Here is a 17,295-nt window from a genome sequence, read left to right on the forward strand (position 1 = left end):
CTCGCTTCAATCTTTACTGAAGGAACAGAGTTAAAAACAGTAGTGGAGTTCAAGTACTTTGGCAGCGTGATAGCCAATGATGGCTCCCTTGACAAAGAAATCAATGCCAGAATCTGCCAGTCCAGCTGGGCACTAGGACTTCTGAGAGCGCAGGTGTTGAATCAGCACAATATCCGACAGTCCACTAAACTGAAAGTGTACAAGGCTGTAGTCCTGACCAGTCTCCTATACGGCTGTAAAACCTGTACCTTATTCAGAAAACATATAAAACTGCTGGAGTGCTTCCACACACGCAGCCTGAGGTCAATACTGCGCATTTGATGGCAGGTCTTAGTTATGAACCTGGAAGTCCTGGACAGAGCAGGAACCACGAGCATCAAAGCCATGATTCTGAAAACCCAGCTTCACTGGACAGGGCACGTCATATGAATGGAAGAGTTAAGAGTCCCTAAGCAACTCCCCTATGGTGAACTTTTCCAGGGCAAAAGGAATCAAGGTAGGCCTCGCAAGAGATTTAAAGATTGCATGAAGGCCAACATTGCTCACGCTGGTTTAAAACCAGATCAGCTAGAGCAGCATGCCAAAGACCGAACAGGCTGGCGTGCTCTCGTACGACACGTGTATGACAACTTTGAAGAGCAGTGACGCGTAAGCCTCCTTGATGCTCGTGAGAGGAAGAAAGCAACAGCAGCAGACATACCAACAGAGACAGGACAACTCCCTTGCCCCCACTGCAAACGCCCATGCTGTTCAAAGCTTGGTCTCCTCAGCCACATGCAAGTCCACAACCGATGAGCCTGTGCAAGCTCAAGACATCATCACCGGCCACAAACGGACTACCTACAGTATTTACGTCACTCCAAAAAAATCAATGGTTTAGATCAAGTTACCAAAAAAAACTAAGTTATTGTGCTTAAAGTGCACCTACTTTTGCAGTAAGCTCCACTGAACTCACTGTCATCTGTTGTTTTTTTTTTGGGTGGGGGGGAAGGTATAGAATGGAGATCCCTTGGAAGAGCAGAGTTATGCAGAAGTAAAGTAAGAAAATATATATGGCATCACCTTTATGATCTGATCTCTGACCATGATGTTACAAAATAAGTGGCATTTTCTTGTATTATTTTACATAATACATGACATGCAGTGGTAGCTGACAACTCAATTTTTCTTACTGCAGATTTTTGTACTGTATACTTGAGTGATAGCTTCTAAACCTAGATACCCAATAAACAAGCTGAAAGGATAGCTAAGTTAAAACTTTTTTCCTACCAACATTCAGTACAGGAAATAGCTCGAGAATTTACTTGTCAAATCATGCTTATACCAAAAGGCATAAAGAGAATCGAAGAATGATGCATTGCAACATGAATTACTTATGTTACTTAATCAGGTCATCCACTCAGCCATACCCACATCTTCATCCATATCATTTTCTGCCAATAAACCAGTTTTCCTTATTCTGTTTCATTCTTGCAACTAGGCCCTGCATTGTCTTCTTGCACTACTTACACTTAACACATTTCCTTTTTTAGCCACAGAATTAATTTATTCAAAATATTCCCAAACAGGGTCTCTCTCTCTCATACTCAGGAGCCATTGACAGTTTTTCTGAAGCAAAACTGTGGGAGAATATAAGAAACTGTGTGTTTGCTGAATAGTGTCTTCCCTTTTTCTTTCCACTCCATACCACTGTTCATTCCTATGTGACTCAATCCTTTTCTATATATTGTCTCTGGGTTTAAGACAATGGCTTAACTCCTCTGCCATCTTGGCCAAGGTCCACCACCCCATAAGCACAGGAAAAAAAAAAAACTTTCTTGACCAGCTTAAGTTTTTCTCAGCTCATGTTACTTTTTAGTCTTATAAAAAATAGAAATTGAAAGCCCAGAACTTTCAAGAAGCCTAGTAGATAGGCTAAACAGATACAAGCTATTAATTCACCATGAGACTAAGTATACATGTAGCATATGTTTCTGATGAGTCAATTGTAACTTATGTTTGAATGGGAAATGTAATATTTAATTGATGATTCAGAAAAATAAAATCCTATCTAAATTTTTAAATTATCTGTTTTGATTTTTTTTAAATAATTGACTTTTATCCAGTGTCCTCTTGTGAATTGTACAGAAAAGATGCCGCTTAACAATCTGAGACAAAATATCAGTCGCAAGCAAAAGATTTCATTCATCCAGTAAACCACCACCATGGATCAGTTTGCAATAAGTATCAGCAAATATCAACAAGGCACCATAGCTGAAAAGATCTGCTTGATTAATTTATGCCACAAATTCTCCTTTTTCACATAATTAACAAACATTTTGATTGACATGGTTGAGTCCTTATGACCAGGCTACATTCCACTTGGCAGAGCAGACACTGGTGGAAGGTTGCTAGACACCATGTATGAAAAGAAACTTGAAAAGCATGCCAGAAATTTCACTAGGAGGGTGGTGAAGCAGTGGAATGCGTTACATAGAGTGGTGGTGGAATCTCCATCCCTAGAGGGTTTTAAGTCCCATCTTGACAAAGTACTGGCTGGGATGATTTAGAGAGGGTTGATGCTGTTTTAGAAAGGCAGGGGGCAGGACTCTATGATCTGCTGAGGTCCCTTCCAGTTCTAGGATTCTATGAAATACTGAGAGGAACTTTGCCAGTTTAAGCCTTGATGGGTGGAACAATGTACACAATTATCCAGTAATAAGTGCCTATGTGGTAAAAGAAAATGGGGTTGCATATCTTTCAGAAACAATCGATACATCTAGCAACACCCACCCTCAGAATATTTCAAAGTGACAGTGAGAGCTATAATAAAACTATGAACAAAAACCTCAACTGTCACGTGTGCTATTTTGTCACGAACGATGGTGCAAACATGGCAAAGACGAGAAGATCCTTAGAAGAAGAAACGTCAGGATGCACCTGCACAACATATGGCTACAATGCCTATTTAATGCACCTTTTAGCCAAAGACTCAAGTACGTCTTCTCCAGCAATAAAAGAAAATGTTGAAATCAAAATAGTTCCCTAAAAACCATTTTGCTTCAGCTTCTCAGAAGTGATCAGAAGGATCCAAACTAATTCTAACTCAAATGTTCAATGGAATTCTACAGTTGATTGTTTTGAAAGATTTATTAAGAATTGGCCTACTCTCCCTCAATTACTAAGCCAACTTTTCACAGCAGTAGCTTCCTCTCCAGGCACAAAGAGAATATGTTCATCGTTTGGTATTATTTGCACAAAGCTAAGAAATTAACTGGCATTTGAAAAATCAGAAAAAAAAACTTATTTCTGTTTCAGTCTATGAATCAAAATCACAGTGGGAGCAGGGAAGATGAGAGCTAATTGTGGAACTTTCAATGACATGGTACATTTCGTGTTCTGAGGAACTGTCTGTTAGAATCAATAAAATTTGAAAATTAAACAAAAATAGTTTAAGGACAGCCATCTGCCAACAACTCAGAAGACTGCTGCACTGCAATTGTGCAACATTTATCTAACAATTAAGGCTTAATTTAATGAAATATAAGTGTTGTGTTTGTGTATGACATTTCTTACCATTCTTATTGTGCTGCTGATGCAACTACAGCTTCACACAGTAATGAGTATTACTGCATCATATCAAATTAAAAAAAAATTATACCAAGTATATATTCTTAGATGTTATAATGTTATAGTGAGTTGTAAATTAACATGTTTTAATCATCAGATTTGCACCATTAAGAAATATGTGAGGCGGTATCAGTGAGAAACAATTTAAATCAATTATTTTTTTTTAATTTAAAATCATCTTGATTTAAAAATCAGTCCACCCTGCAAGAGCACTTGTAGAAGAGCTTGCTTTTGGGTCTTGGAGTATTCTGAGACGAGGGTGTTTTGCACTCTAAAGAAAGACCATTCTTTGGAAGGAACCCTCATGACACAGGATATGTCAACAAAAATACAGCTGCTGACCCCATAATGAAAGGTCAAGAGTTAGATGGCTAGGTCAGGGATCTGCAACTTGTGGCTCCCGATGCTACAACTGCAAAGTAAAACAAAAACACCCTCCTGATTATTTTCGATAAAGGATAACTAAAAGCACAACCATGAACTCATGTCAAAATAGCAAATGATGTGACCTCCAAATGTTGGATGACTCCCCCTTCAACATATGCAGTACATTGTGGGATGATACTACTGCAGTGGTGTCCAAAATCAAGACACCCCAATGTCACATGCCGCCTCCCCCAGCCAGGCTCCCTACCCTCCCCTGCCTCCGTAACCAGGCACCCTACCCCCTCTGTTGACAATGACTCGCCAGAGCCAATGATAGAGCACCCAGCCCCAAGAGCCATATGGTGCACTGCCCAAGCCCACAAGCAGTTGCCCGTGAGCCAGCCATGCAGTGCCCAAGTCCCCGAGCCACCACATGTCACCTGAAGAGCCACCCCTTGAGCCCCCAAGCCACTACACCAGCCCGAGCCACATTCATCACAAACCGCAATGCTACTGTATCTGTGTTTTGATCATCTTGCTAATAAAGTCTCATTCACATGCACTGCGGATCTTGAATTACCGAGTTGTTCTTATTGAATTCAGAAAAAATAGCTCTTATTGCTATTTTGGTTTACAACCCATGGGCTAGGCGAAATTGAGCCTATGAAGTCCTATTGCCAGCAAATCTGCATTATCCCACTGCCAAGATCTGGCGTAGAAAACCTAACAGAGAGGCTCGTACATGATGCAGTGAATGGCTCATTTCTTGAGAGAAAGAGAAAGAGCTGGACATTATTGTGACCCATGATCCCTAAAAGCTGTTGAAATTACCTCCCTTTCACTAAATAGGCTTTCGTTCCTGAACCCCTGTCTGCCCTATTATGAAGGACCAGAATCTCAGGAGGTGCAGCTGTCTGTTCCTGTTGCACTGTGCTTTCTTTAAGTTTTTCCAAGATCACAGTTCATGCTGGTAGTCTGAAGGGACTTTTTTGATTGCTCTTTGAAAGGCTGTTTGAACGCTGGGAGAAGAAAGACTGAACAGTTGCTTCTCTTTTCCACTTGGATAGAAAGCTCCTGGGAACATCAGCAGCAAAAAACCCCATCTAGCCATCATAGGAAGTGAAAGGTAATGGTTTATTTTCCCTCCAAGTGTGCTTCCCGTACATTGAGCTGCAGGAAAGAAAGAAGGTTCAAGGTTTCAGCAGATCTTGAAGAGTAACCACAAGTATGTCCAAAATATAGTGGAAAAATAGAACAACTAATGAATGTACCCTTTAAAAAAAAACTTGCTTTGCAGAAAGAAACTCTTGTCCTACTGCCACTTAAAGATAGAAGAAAAATAGCAGGCAATCTGGGCTGGAGCCCAAACCTCAGGAATTGATCAACAAGCCCAATTTCTGCATTCAAACAGCACGTAAGCAGGTGCCATTCTAACATGCTCTCACACACAGTACAAGCCAATCCCTCTCCATGGGCTTTGTTTTTTTATTATCGAAGATACTAAAACAATAAAGGCAACAAAATTCTGCCCCAACTTTTACCCAGACTTGAATGCTTGTAGAATCATACCTTTTCAAATCTGCTCCACTCACATTCTATTCAACCCACTTTAGAGCCTAGCACCTTATCTAAGCGGGGATCCATTTGGCTTATTCCATCTGCACAATCAATTTACATTCCCCAGCAACACTGTAGGGAGCTTGTAGGCAAAGACATGCAGACCTGGCTATAAAAGAAAAGATAAACTTGGAACAAGTGAGAACTAAAATCCAGCTCATACTTCCAAAGCTCTGCAGTGCTATAAGAAATTGGAAAAAAAAATTATTACATGTGCAAGAGTAAAAGAAACATACGTGCACAAGAAAGATCTGTTCAGCGAGACGGTGCCAGTTTTACATAGTCATTACTCAAAGCAGACTATCACTTTAGGTGACTAACACTACACACAGATGTCTGTAGCACAGACAACTTTGCACCTTAATCTCAGTCCCATGCCTTAACCAGAGAGCCATCCCTTCTTCCCCAAGTAATACTCATCTTCCTTTTTTGAATAATCTAAATAATTCAAACAATAAAGAAAAATAAATTTAAATTACTCACTGTAACACTGGCAAATCTGAAGTAATCATTTTTGTAGCACAGCACCCTCTATGAAAAATTAGAACTACATAGAATTTCTTCTAGTGATGACGTTACAAGACAACTTTCTGGTGAATATTTTCATGAATCTCAAAGTCCAGTCTACAAAATAAAAGATAAAACTTGTTAAAGTCATGATTTCAAATGGGCATTCAATAAATTAACTGTTACAGACAAAAAAAAATCTGTTAACACTTCATTAAGCTTGCTATATCAATCACATCAAACTTCAAAAATTCAGAAAGAATAGCCTGTAGCAACTTGGCTATGCCCTTGCAAACAGTCATTAAAACTGGGCCCATCCACATTAATCTGAACCTTTCTTTCAGAAATTACACATATAGCATTTTTTATTCCCAGATATATATTCATGCTGAAGTTACATTAACAGAATTCTGTATACATAATATTCCAAGAAAATAAAAACTGAAGACAAAAACAATACAAAATAAATGTAAGAATAAAAGGATAATGAGGAACTAGCGAACGCACTTTCTATTCAACTCAAAAGGAAAGCCTGAGTTGAAGAAGGTCTTAAGACAAAACTCTCATTGACATGGCCTTCCAAGAACTCCCGCTGCCTGATTAGATTAGCTAATAAAATTCAGTCTGCAAGAGTTTTAGGTGATTGTTCCCTATATGCAATCCGAACCACACATAAGAACATCTAGCTGTACTGAAAAGGATTTCAGCCATAAGGATTGAAAAAATAGGGATAAATTCATCCACCTTGCACAGTAAAGCAGAATTTAAAATAAAATTAAAAACACACAATCACTCACAGGAAGAACCATGTAGTGTGGAGACTAGTAAGTTAATTACATCAAAAAGGCAATTTTTATACAACTTTTCAAATTAATGGGCTACACGAAACTTAGGAAGATTTGTCGATACAACTAACTATGAGGGATCGCCGCCAGCACTATTTCCAGATCTGAAGAAGTAGATTTGACCCACAAAACCTCATAAGCTAATAACTTATTTTGTTAGTCTTTAAAGTGCTACATGAATGCTTTTTTGTTTTGAGGGATGTTAATGGTTAACTGGTAGCCTACACAGCAGCCCCTGAATACAGCAGCTGGGATGGGGTCAGCTGGGGAACCCTCAGCAGCCACCTACCCTTTAATTGGTTAAACAGTATGTTGGCCTAGCAGTTAAACAATTAAACAGCATTTTACATCCTTAGTCACTATAAAGTTGGTACATTACATGTGAATTGATTAGTTGGTTTTCAGCATCTTTGGGAAATGGAAGTGAGCAAATTATAAATTGCTGTGCATGTATTACGGAAAGCCTAGAGAAGTGGTGTGTTCATCTTCTGGAGTCTTCAATTTAAAAGATTTATAATCACTTTCTGGATTATCAAAACAAAAAGCAGTCAAGTAGCCCTTTAAAGACTAGCAAAACTATTTATTAGGTGAGCTTTCATGGGACAGAAGTGGGTCTGTCTAGTCTTTAAAGTGCTAGTTTTAAAGGGCTACTTGACTGCTTTTTGTTTTGATAGTATATAGACTAACACAGCTCCCTCTATTTCTGGATTATGCGCGTTAGTCAAAACACAACTTATACTTAAGTAAAACACAAATCACCAGGCTCAATATAGTAGCAAATTGATGAATTTTAACGGCTTTTGATATAAAGAAGATCAGACTAGATAATCTCATTAACCCTTCTGTCCTAAAATTCTCTGAATCCTGAAAAAAAAATAGCCTTTCAAAGGTTTCAGTAATAGGCAAAATACTCAGCTCTACTACCTCGACCATGGAGGAGCTATTGCAATTACCTTGGTTACATCAACGCTTTCATCTCTCTAGGTACTAGCAATGTAAAATCCCATTTAATTAGTTAACAGGTTAAATGTTAAGTTTAAACAGCTAACCAATTAAATGTGGGGGGGCTACTGGAGGGGGGCACATGCTGCTCCAGCCAGGCTGGAAAGCCCCTGCCTGTAGCATGCCCTGGGCCACCACCAACTAGGGCTGCTCCTGCCAAGCAAGAGCACCCTTTGCCCCCCAGTACTTCTGGGTTGAGCCTGCTGCAGACAAGGGCTGCTACAGCCATGCTCCAGTATACCTCACCCACAGCAGGCCACAAGGGCTGGAGCAGACCCCTGCTCGCAGCAGGCTGTCGGGGAGGGCTGCTCCAGCCCCCAGTGGTTAACCGTAACCAGTAAGCCTCATGTATTTAGGGTGTGGCTTACAAGTTCATCAGTTAACCATTAACATCCCTAATAAGTACACTCTGTATCAGTGGAAAGCACATAATAATCTCTTCTCCCAATTCAGAATAAACCCAAAATGGATTGATAGGTCCTGTGTCTGGCCTTGAGGAGAAACGAGGCCCTTCTTGTCTTGCACTGGGGTGAGCTCTCTCTTGAAACCTTCCATTGCTGAATACGTTCTGAATTAGTGGAACCTTTACAGACCTCTCCTGCACTTGTGTCAGGTCTCCATTCTACTGGTCTGCTTTGTCATGACACCTGATAACTTAAGAGCAACTGTTGCACATATACCATCTCACCACTGGCACACAGACCGGTTTGCCTCCTTTTATATTTGACATGCAGTAAGTTCTCCCTCCATGCTCTGGTAATGACACAGCTGTTGCTTTATCCGCAATGACTTATTACCTTGTTGTGGATATGGGGTAGAAAATTATTTCAGGGCTACATTGGCCACAAGTTTTTAACAGAAGTCACGGATTCTCACAAGACCTCTGACTTCTGCAGTGGCCAGAGTAGATGTCTATGAGGCCACTTGACCAGCTCTCATGTGGGCACACAAGGCACTAGTTTGAGCAGACAACCAGGAAGATCACTGGACATAATACAGTTTTTAGAATTCTTCAGTTCCAATACGGAACCTATTATTAATTATAACAAAGAAATTAAGTTAATTATCAAACTATCCTAAGTATGACTAACAACAAAACTGTTAAATATTTCTAAACCTGATTTGAAAACAAATCAAGAACCAAAGAACCTGAACAGGTTCACACCTGTCCTTTGGTACAGCTTAGAAGAACTAAGGGGCTATGGGAGAACCATATCCTTTTAGTCTCACAAACACAGGTGCCCATCCTAGCCCTCCTCTCTAACAGGCACTTTTACAAGAATCTGTCCACTGTCTTGCCTGGAGCACACTCCAGCAGTGCGAATACACAGAGGATACTAAAAGAATAATGGACAGTTTTACTGAATTAAGTATGAAAATGAACAGCACGATTGACACTTACACTGTTATTTTGATATGCCTTCGTCCTCCTTTCTGAGAGTCAGCACAATGCAGGAGTGAGCCCTCCATCGAGAGAACCAAGATTCAAGCAGTCACACCACTTCCCTTTCAGCCAACTGAATTTGAAAATGAAGAATCCTGGGAGGAGCTAACTAGATATTTAGCTTGCAGCAGACACCTCTCAATTTTGTGTTTGTATCATGCCCTGCACAATGGACCCTGATCACAGTTGGTCATGGGACACTACTGTAACACTACTAACAATATATTTTATGCGGATACAAAGCAGTAAAAAATTTATCTGATCATAATTTTTCTCTCTCTGGAGTGGGTACCTGATGCTCTGTGATACAGTGTAACTCCTCTATCCCTTACAACTTTCAGGCAGAAGTTCCTTGCCCACCCCTTTCTTTAAATATTCCTCTAAAGTTTCTTCATATGCTCATGGCAAGGAGAGCTGTTCAGAAAACTGAAGTCCCAGTCACCAACCCAAGCCAAGAAGGCAAATCATTTAATTCTGATTAGTTAATCTTTTCTAATGTTTGTTACTTCCACAAATAATCTTATACTGTATATTCAAAGTCAGATCTGAATAGGAAAGAAAATGCTCCAGAAAGGAGAAAAGAATTGAGATATTGCCAATCCAACAGGAACTTAATGCAAAAACTGAAAATGTTCTGGGTAATTTATCAGAACAGAAAGAATTACAGATAGGTAAGTAATTTCTGCCATTCTCCTGAAGGGACACCTGCTGTTCCATCATCCTACAACAAGGATGGAATTTTACAACAAGGTGGAACTCCTTGCCGGAGGAGGCTGTGAAGGCCAGGATTCTATTAGGGTTTAAAAAAGAGCTCGATAAATTTTTGCAGGTTAGGTCCATAAATGGCTATTAGCCAGGGGTAAAGTATGGTGCCCTAGCCTTCAGGACAAGGGCAGGAGATGGATGGCAGGAGATAAATCACTTGATCATTGTCTTCTGTTCTCCTTCTCTGGGGCACCCGGCATTGGCCAATGTCGGCAGACGGGATACTGGGCTGGATGGACCTTTGGTCTGACCCAGCATGGCCATTCTTATGTTATGTTCTTAAGGAAGTGTCTAGCAGACAAACAAATCTCCACATATGAGAGAGAAAGTTAAAAATGAACCAAGATGATAAACACTCCTTATATGAGGGCCTCTGCAGTTTGTTGGATGAAGTTTGTTTGTTTTTCTTCTTCCTCCTTTCCCTACCCTACAAAGGGTTTTAATAAAAACAAAGAGAGATACCAGAACACTACTTTCAAAAGTTATATTTTAAAGTTACAGGAGAATTCACTGAAGCTATATGGCAAATTTACTGAAAAGCACTGCCTATGTTATTCTACTAAGAAAACGACCATGGTACCTGACTGAAGGCTCCCTCACAAAATGCTGGTGTGTCTTTTATATACAAGTTTGCAGACCTGACAAACTACTGTATTTGTCCTTCAGAAACCAGTGATATGCACTCTCTCTCTCAGATCACCCATTTAATTCTAAAAAAATCTCATCTGCCTTTTCATCAAGATTAACTTTGCATAAACAAAATTTGAATGACCAGATCACACCTGAAGTCTGCAACTGGTGGTTCTACTGGTGAATAGCAAGAAGTCCTGTGGTACCTTATAGACTAACAGATTTTGGAGCATAAGCTTTTGTGGGCAAAGACCCACTTCATCAGATGCATGAGATGCTTATGCTCCAAAATATCTGTTAGTCTATAAGGTGCCACAGGACTTCTTGTTGTTCTCAAAGATACAGACTAACATGGCTACCCCTCTCCTACTGGTAAATGTGATTGATGCACGAGGATGGCAAATATATAGCTTGGGTGAAGTGAAAAACAATTTTGAGTAAGAGAAAGTTCTGGTACAGACATGAAAATGACCTTATCTAGGAAAAAACGGCAAATAAGAATTCCAGGAGAATAAAGATTTAGACAGGGTGAAGATACTGAAGGGGGGAAAAAAAGGAGTGTTCGGGATACAAGGGACAAGAGGTAGAAAGAATGAGCTACCAAGCTTGTAATGCTCAGACTTAACTCTCTAGAAGGCTAGAGCTCTTAATTGGGTCCAAATACAAAATGGGAGACAAAAATAAGATCAGTGTCTTTTCCAGGCTATCATGAAGAACAAATTCTCTGAATCTCTTAAAAGACTACATTTGTTTCTAGATGTGAACACTCCTGAATACTTATGCCCCAGAAAGAAAAGTTCTTAGGTTTCAAGGCAAGAATCTCAAGTAACATAGATTGGAAAAGTTGAAGCAACTGAAATAACAGTTCCCCCACCAGTCTGGAAAATTCAAGGATGCTGATCAGACATATCTGGTTATCTGAAAAGCTATGGGCACCTGCACCATGAATATCTGTTCCTTCTTGGGGGGACACAATGATTCTCATGTGTTCTACTGGCATCTGTGTAGTCATTTGACTAGATTGCACTTTTACTTAAAGCATCTAATAATTTGAACAACCTATTTTTATCTTGATACCTGCTTGTTACCTTAATGGGAGCTTGAAACACAGACACTATGGTAAATAGCTAATGTAAGTTGCAAATAATCATCAGAACTTAATGCTCAAGAAGCAACAGAATTCCATTTGTTCCATACAAGATTTCTGAACTTACACTGCTAGATCGTAATAGGAAAGTACATCAAAGGGCATATTGTTATTTTTCATGTGATTGGGAACCATTACAAGAGGAACAAGACTCCAATGATCTTTTGTGGATAAACCAATGTCTCAAAAATCTTTATAATTCTTTGTTTTCCAAATAAAACTTACTGTTATGAAATGACACATTTTGTACCACCATTTGAAAAGATTTCCAGATGTCCATAAAACTAAGTAAGAGACTACTTGGTGTTAAACATGTTTTCTGCAATTGATGAAACAGAGGTTATATGACTTTGACTTAATTACATAAATTAAGATGTCATGAAAGCAACACCATAGGTCAAAGGTCACAAGAATGCAATTTAGTACTTATCTTTTTTTGCAAACAAACGTAGTATACAAAGGGATGAATTTTTACATGATGCCTGGAATTGATCAGGCTGCAGAATTTCATACCCAGGTTGATGATACAACTTTTACCTTTCTGTGTTGTGCTGTTGTGTCTTTGATTAATAAAGTTAATTGAGCTTAGATTACCTGTATTATTCGTAACACGAGTGAACCTTGAGCTGATATAACTAACTCCAGAAGGAAGAATAGCGAGAGAGCGCCCAACTTCTCAACAGCCTGTGACTCATGCAAGTTTTTCCGTAAGCTTCTCGAGAAAAACATTTGCCTGAAACTAAATTGGGCCTGTGTGAGTTCCCTCAGTGGCACAGAAGATAACTAAGTTCCTGATCCTGGAAACTCCACCAACAGGACACTTAAGAGGATACAGTGATGTGCTGTCACATTCGAACAGTTTCAACATCAGGCAGCTACTATTCAAATTACACAGTCCTTCTGAAGCAAGTACTTGAGTAATTCCTAGCTATACAACTTGCGAAATCTTTTCTTGAGAATCTGGACTAGAACAAGAAAAGTCTGACAGTGGTGGTGCAGACCCTGAGAGAGCTCCTCTGATGACATAAGCAAGTCCTCTAAAGACAGGTGAATCCAAGGGACTTCAGCAGTTAAAAGATTTGGTCAATAAGTAGGCAGACTATTTCATATGGGTGGGCTATCAAGAGCTCATGTTTACATTTCTTGTCATATAATGGCCAGAGATACCACATGACGGCTACATCTACACGTGCACGCTACATCGAAATAGTCTATTTCGATGAATAACGTCTACACGTCCTCCAGGGTGGGCAATGTCGACGTTCAACTTCGACGTTGGGCAGCACCACATCAAAATAGGCGCTGCGAGGGAACGTCTACACGCCAAAGTAGCACACATCGAAATAAGGGTGCCAGGAACAGCTGCAGACAGGGTCACAGGGCGGACTCAACAGCAAGCGGCTCCCTTAAAGGGCCCCTCCCAGACACACTTGCACTAAACAACACAAGATCCACAGAGCCGACAACTGGTTGCAGACCCTGTGCATGCAGCATGGATCCCCAGCTGCCGCAGCAGCAGCCAGAAGCCCTGGGCTAAGAGCTGCTGCACACGGTGACCATAGAGCCCCGGAGGGGCTGGAGAGAGAGTGTCTCTCAACCCCTCAGCTGATGGCCGCCATGGCGGACCCCACTATTTTGATGTTGCGGGACGCGGATCGTCTACACGTGCCCTACTTCGAAATTCAACTTCGAAGTAGGGCGCTATTCCCATCCCCTCATGGGGTTAGCGACTTCGACGTCTCGCCGCCTAATGTCGATTTCAACTTTGCAGTAGCGCCCAACATGTGTAGCCGTGACGGGCGCCATTTCGAAGTTGGCGCCGCTATTTCGAAGTAGTGTGCACGTGTAGACGCAGCCGACTAGAGAGAACAAAGAACCTGAGAGAAGTCAATGGGCTCTCCATGAATTGGATACAAGTCTGCAATACTGCCAAGTGCTGGTAGCAATAGTGGCAGAGAAATTGGCACAGCTTCTCTCTGAAAGTGACGACTCCTGAGGCATAATTTCTATCAGAAAACCTCTTCACTCTCCTTCCTACCAAGAATAATCTTAAATGAACATCTCAAAAATTCTCACAAAAAAAGAGGACTAGTTTCCAGCAAAATGAGGTTAGCAACACTGTCCTTTGTTGTCAGTTTACTGATCCAAAGGAAGAATGGCCAACAGGATGTGGATTTTTTAAAATTTGATTTGGAAAGGAGTGTTCTTGGTGGGTAAGTGAGAGATATGTAGTTGGCTGTATGTGGGTCAATAGCAACAAAAGAGGGCATGGGTTACTTCCAACTCTTTAGTTCCTTCCAATACTGCCTCAAAGTGTTTATCAGAACTCCAAGATGAGGGGGAATGTGACCAGGAAGTGTGAATATGCAGAGTCCATCCTGATGAACTCCAGTTACAAGAAGATTCATTTATTTGAGTACCCACTAAATATTCCCACTTGTGGGGCAGATTTAGAAAGCAGTACCCTAAGGCAGGAAAAGAGATTCAGAGTTCTAATAACACAAAGATTGAGGTATAGCTATAGTGTTAGCAAACTGTGTATCAGCGCTAGCTGTCAGATTTAAAGTGTAGTGTTTCGTGAACACATATACAGAGTCCCAAGTTGCAGCTTTACATCTCTCTCAAACACATGCACACTCATGGTAAGGGGGAGGCTACTGATCTAGTAAAAACAAAATACCCATAATCAAAATATTCTGTTATTAGGTAACTTTCCTAACACGCTGTTAGAGCCATCTGGAAAAGGTTTAAAAGAATAAAGTCAGCCCTTTATGAGTTTCTAGATATGAAATAAAACATTTATTAGATTTGTACAGTTCTTGCATTTTATTAAGATAATAGGCAATGGCTCTTTTAGCATCACAATTACAAATCAGATCCCCCCCTCCTTATTGTGTGATTATTGGGGGGGAGGGGGAGGAGAAGACAGGGAAAGACATGGTAGCTGTAGTTTGATTACCACAGAAATCAGATACAACATTATTACAAATCTTAAGTCAGCTGTCCATAAAACGTAAAATAAGGAGGGTATGTTCAATTAACCAGCCTCGCTGCAGATAACACTGTAATAAAAGCAATCTTAATACAGAAATGAAATCATGAACACTCCACCAAAGATTCAAGCAGCTCTTTATCAGGTGTATTAACACAGGGTGACCATCCATCCCGTTTTGACCGGGCCAGCCAGGAACACATCCCAATTTATTTTAACAAAGGGGCTAACTGCCCTAAATTCAGGTCCCTTGCGCAGGCGCAGCTGCTGTCTGGACAGCACATATTCATGTACTCTCTGGCTACATGGGAGAGGGGGCCAGCAGGGGGCCCTTCTTTTGGGGCATGACTACCGCCTGGGTTCCCAGTTCCCTGCAGCTGCGGGAGCTGCATCGGCACACCTGCAACCAGGTTCCCAGCCCCACACGGCTCGAGGAAGCCAGAAGCCCCACCGGCATGGCTGCCGCCCAGTTCCTGGCTCCCCGCAGCTGCAGGAGCCCCATCAGCATGGCTGCTGCCCAGTTCCCGGCTCCCTGCATCTCAGAGGAGACACAAGGAGCACTGGCACAGCTGCTGCCTAGTTCTTGGCTCCCCACAGCTGGGAGGAACTGCACCAGAGCGGCTACCACCACTTCCCACCACCCCGAGGTGCGAGGCAGCAGCCCTGTTTCCAGCGTCCTGAGGCGTGGGGTAGCAGGGGAGGTCTTGCTATCCTTACTTCTGCTCAACTGCTGCATTGCCTTTGAGTTGCGCATCTGGAGACTGATGGCTGTTGGCCAGGAATTGAGCTCTGAAGGCAGAGTTATTGCCAGCAGCAGCAGAGAAGTAAGTTTGGCTTCTTACGCCTTTGCCAGTCCTTACTTCTGCACTGTTGCCTGCAGAGTTGGGCTCTTAGCAAACAGCCACCACCCTCTGACCACCAGCTCCAAAAACAGCAGTATAGAAGTAAGCGCAAAATGGGTATGGCACTTCCACCCTTCTGCGCTGCTCATGGTGGGATGCTGCCTTGAAACGCTTACCCAAAATTACAACCACCACTCTTCAGTTGCCCAGCTCTGATGGAAGCGTAAAAGGAAGGGTGGTGGCAATACTTGGACCCTCCTAAAATAACCTTTTCATCTGCATGCAATTCCCTTTTGAAACACTTGATTTCCCTGTGAAATCTGTATAGTAGATTGTAAAAGCAAACTAAAGCCAGATTTCCTGTGGGGACACCAGATTTCACCACGCATGACACATTTTGCACTGCTGTGAATTTGGTGAGGCCCTACTTATGGGGTATGCATACTGAAGTTCCAGTAGGCAACTCTGATGCTGATTTCAGTCATTGTAGGCAACAATGTCCTAGAGTTAATACTGAGCACAGAACATTCATCTTTTCCTTCTGTGTTCCATGTTATTAAACAAACAATCCAACACAGCTCTGCTGATAAAGAGAGACTCTTGGAGCATGACTGCCTGTAACCTTTTTTGGCTGTCCTTACAAATGCTTAGCCTATGTCTACACTAGGAGATCAAATCAAATTTATTATAATCAATTTTGTAAACACTGGCTTTTATAAATTCAAATTTGACAATCCTCACCTCCCGCACAAAATCGACTGACTGCTGCCTCACGCTATCCCCTAACATTGACTGTTGCACCAGTGCATTGTGGGAACCTATCCCACAGTTCCCTCAGCTCCACAGCATTTTGGGTATTTTCACTGATGCAGTATGGGGGAAAAAATGCACCACAAGTGGTTGCAGGTATATGATGTCTTCTTCCCACCTTTGTATTGCACTGTCTTCATTCCTCTGCTGTTGGAAACAAATGGCCATTTTTCCAGAAAGAAAGAAGGAAAAGTAGGGAATCGCAATGTGTATGTGTTCTGGGATGACCCAGATGACTATGCCATGTCAAATGGTTCCTCAGCTACTTCAAGGGGAATCTCTTTGAAACCACAGTATAGCATGAAAGAAATGAAGACTGGAAAGAAAGCCTCAACAAAGATCACCAAATTTACTGAAATATCTTGCTTTTATAACTGAATCATCAAAAGATTTTACAAGAAGCAGTAGGTGTCTGAGTCTTCTCAACTGGCCCTCTACCCACTATCGCTCGTCCCTTGATTCCAGAAATATCATCCCTGAAAATATTACAGGAACAATGCAAAGCTTGAAGAATGAGAAAGATAGGAAAGGTTATGGGGAAAAAAAAAGACGTTTTGCCTTCCCACATCACTACACAGAAGTGCACAACATAGGGGATGGAGCTCCCTCATCGCCTTAGGCGGCCGTGGGGTTTTTGGTTGAAGGGCCAGTTGACATGGTCTTTCGGTGTTGCTCAGGCAGGTGGGCCAGCCCCCCAAACTGTTTGCCACAGAGGGAAG

General features: G+C 41.4%; 1 protein-coding gene across 1 annotated transcript in view; it reads right to left on the reverse strand.

Annotated features, from left to right (window-relative positions):
• Positions 1–17,295, reverse strand: part of STAG1 (STAG1 cohesin complex component) — a 331,084-nt gene that overhangs the window by 262,966 nt on the left and 50,823 nt on the right. The window contains exon 3 of the mRNA XM_075003885.1: positions 6,076–6,216. Coding sequence (XP_074859986.1) covers positions 6,076–6,104 — 29 coding nt within the window. The 5' untranslated portion in view covers positions 6,105–6,216. The remainder of the gene's footprint in view (positions 1–6,075; positions 6,217–17,295) is intronic.

The sequence above is a fragment of the Carettochelys insculpta genome, chromosome 10 (genome assembly GCF_033958435.1).
Source record: "Carettochelys insculpta isolate YL-2023 chromosome 10, ASM3395843v1, whole genome shotgun sequence".
In the NCBI taxonomy this organism is placed as follows: domain Eukaryota; kingdom Metazoa; phylum Chordata; order Testudines; family Carettochelyidae; genus Carettochelys; species Carettochelys insculpta.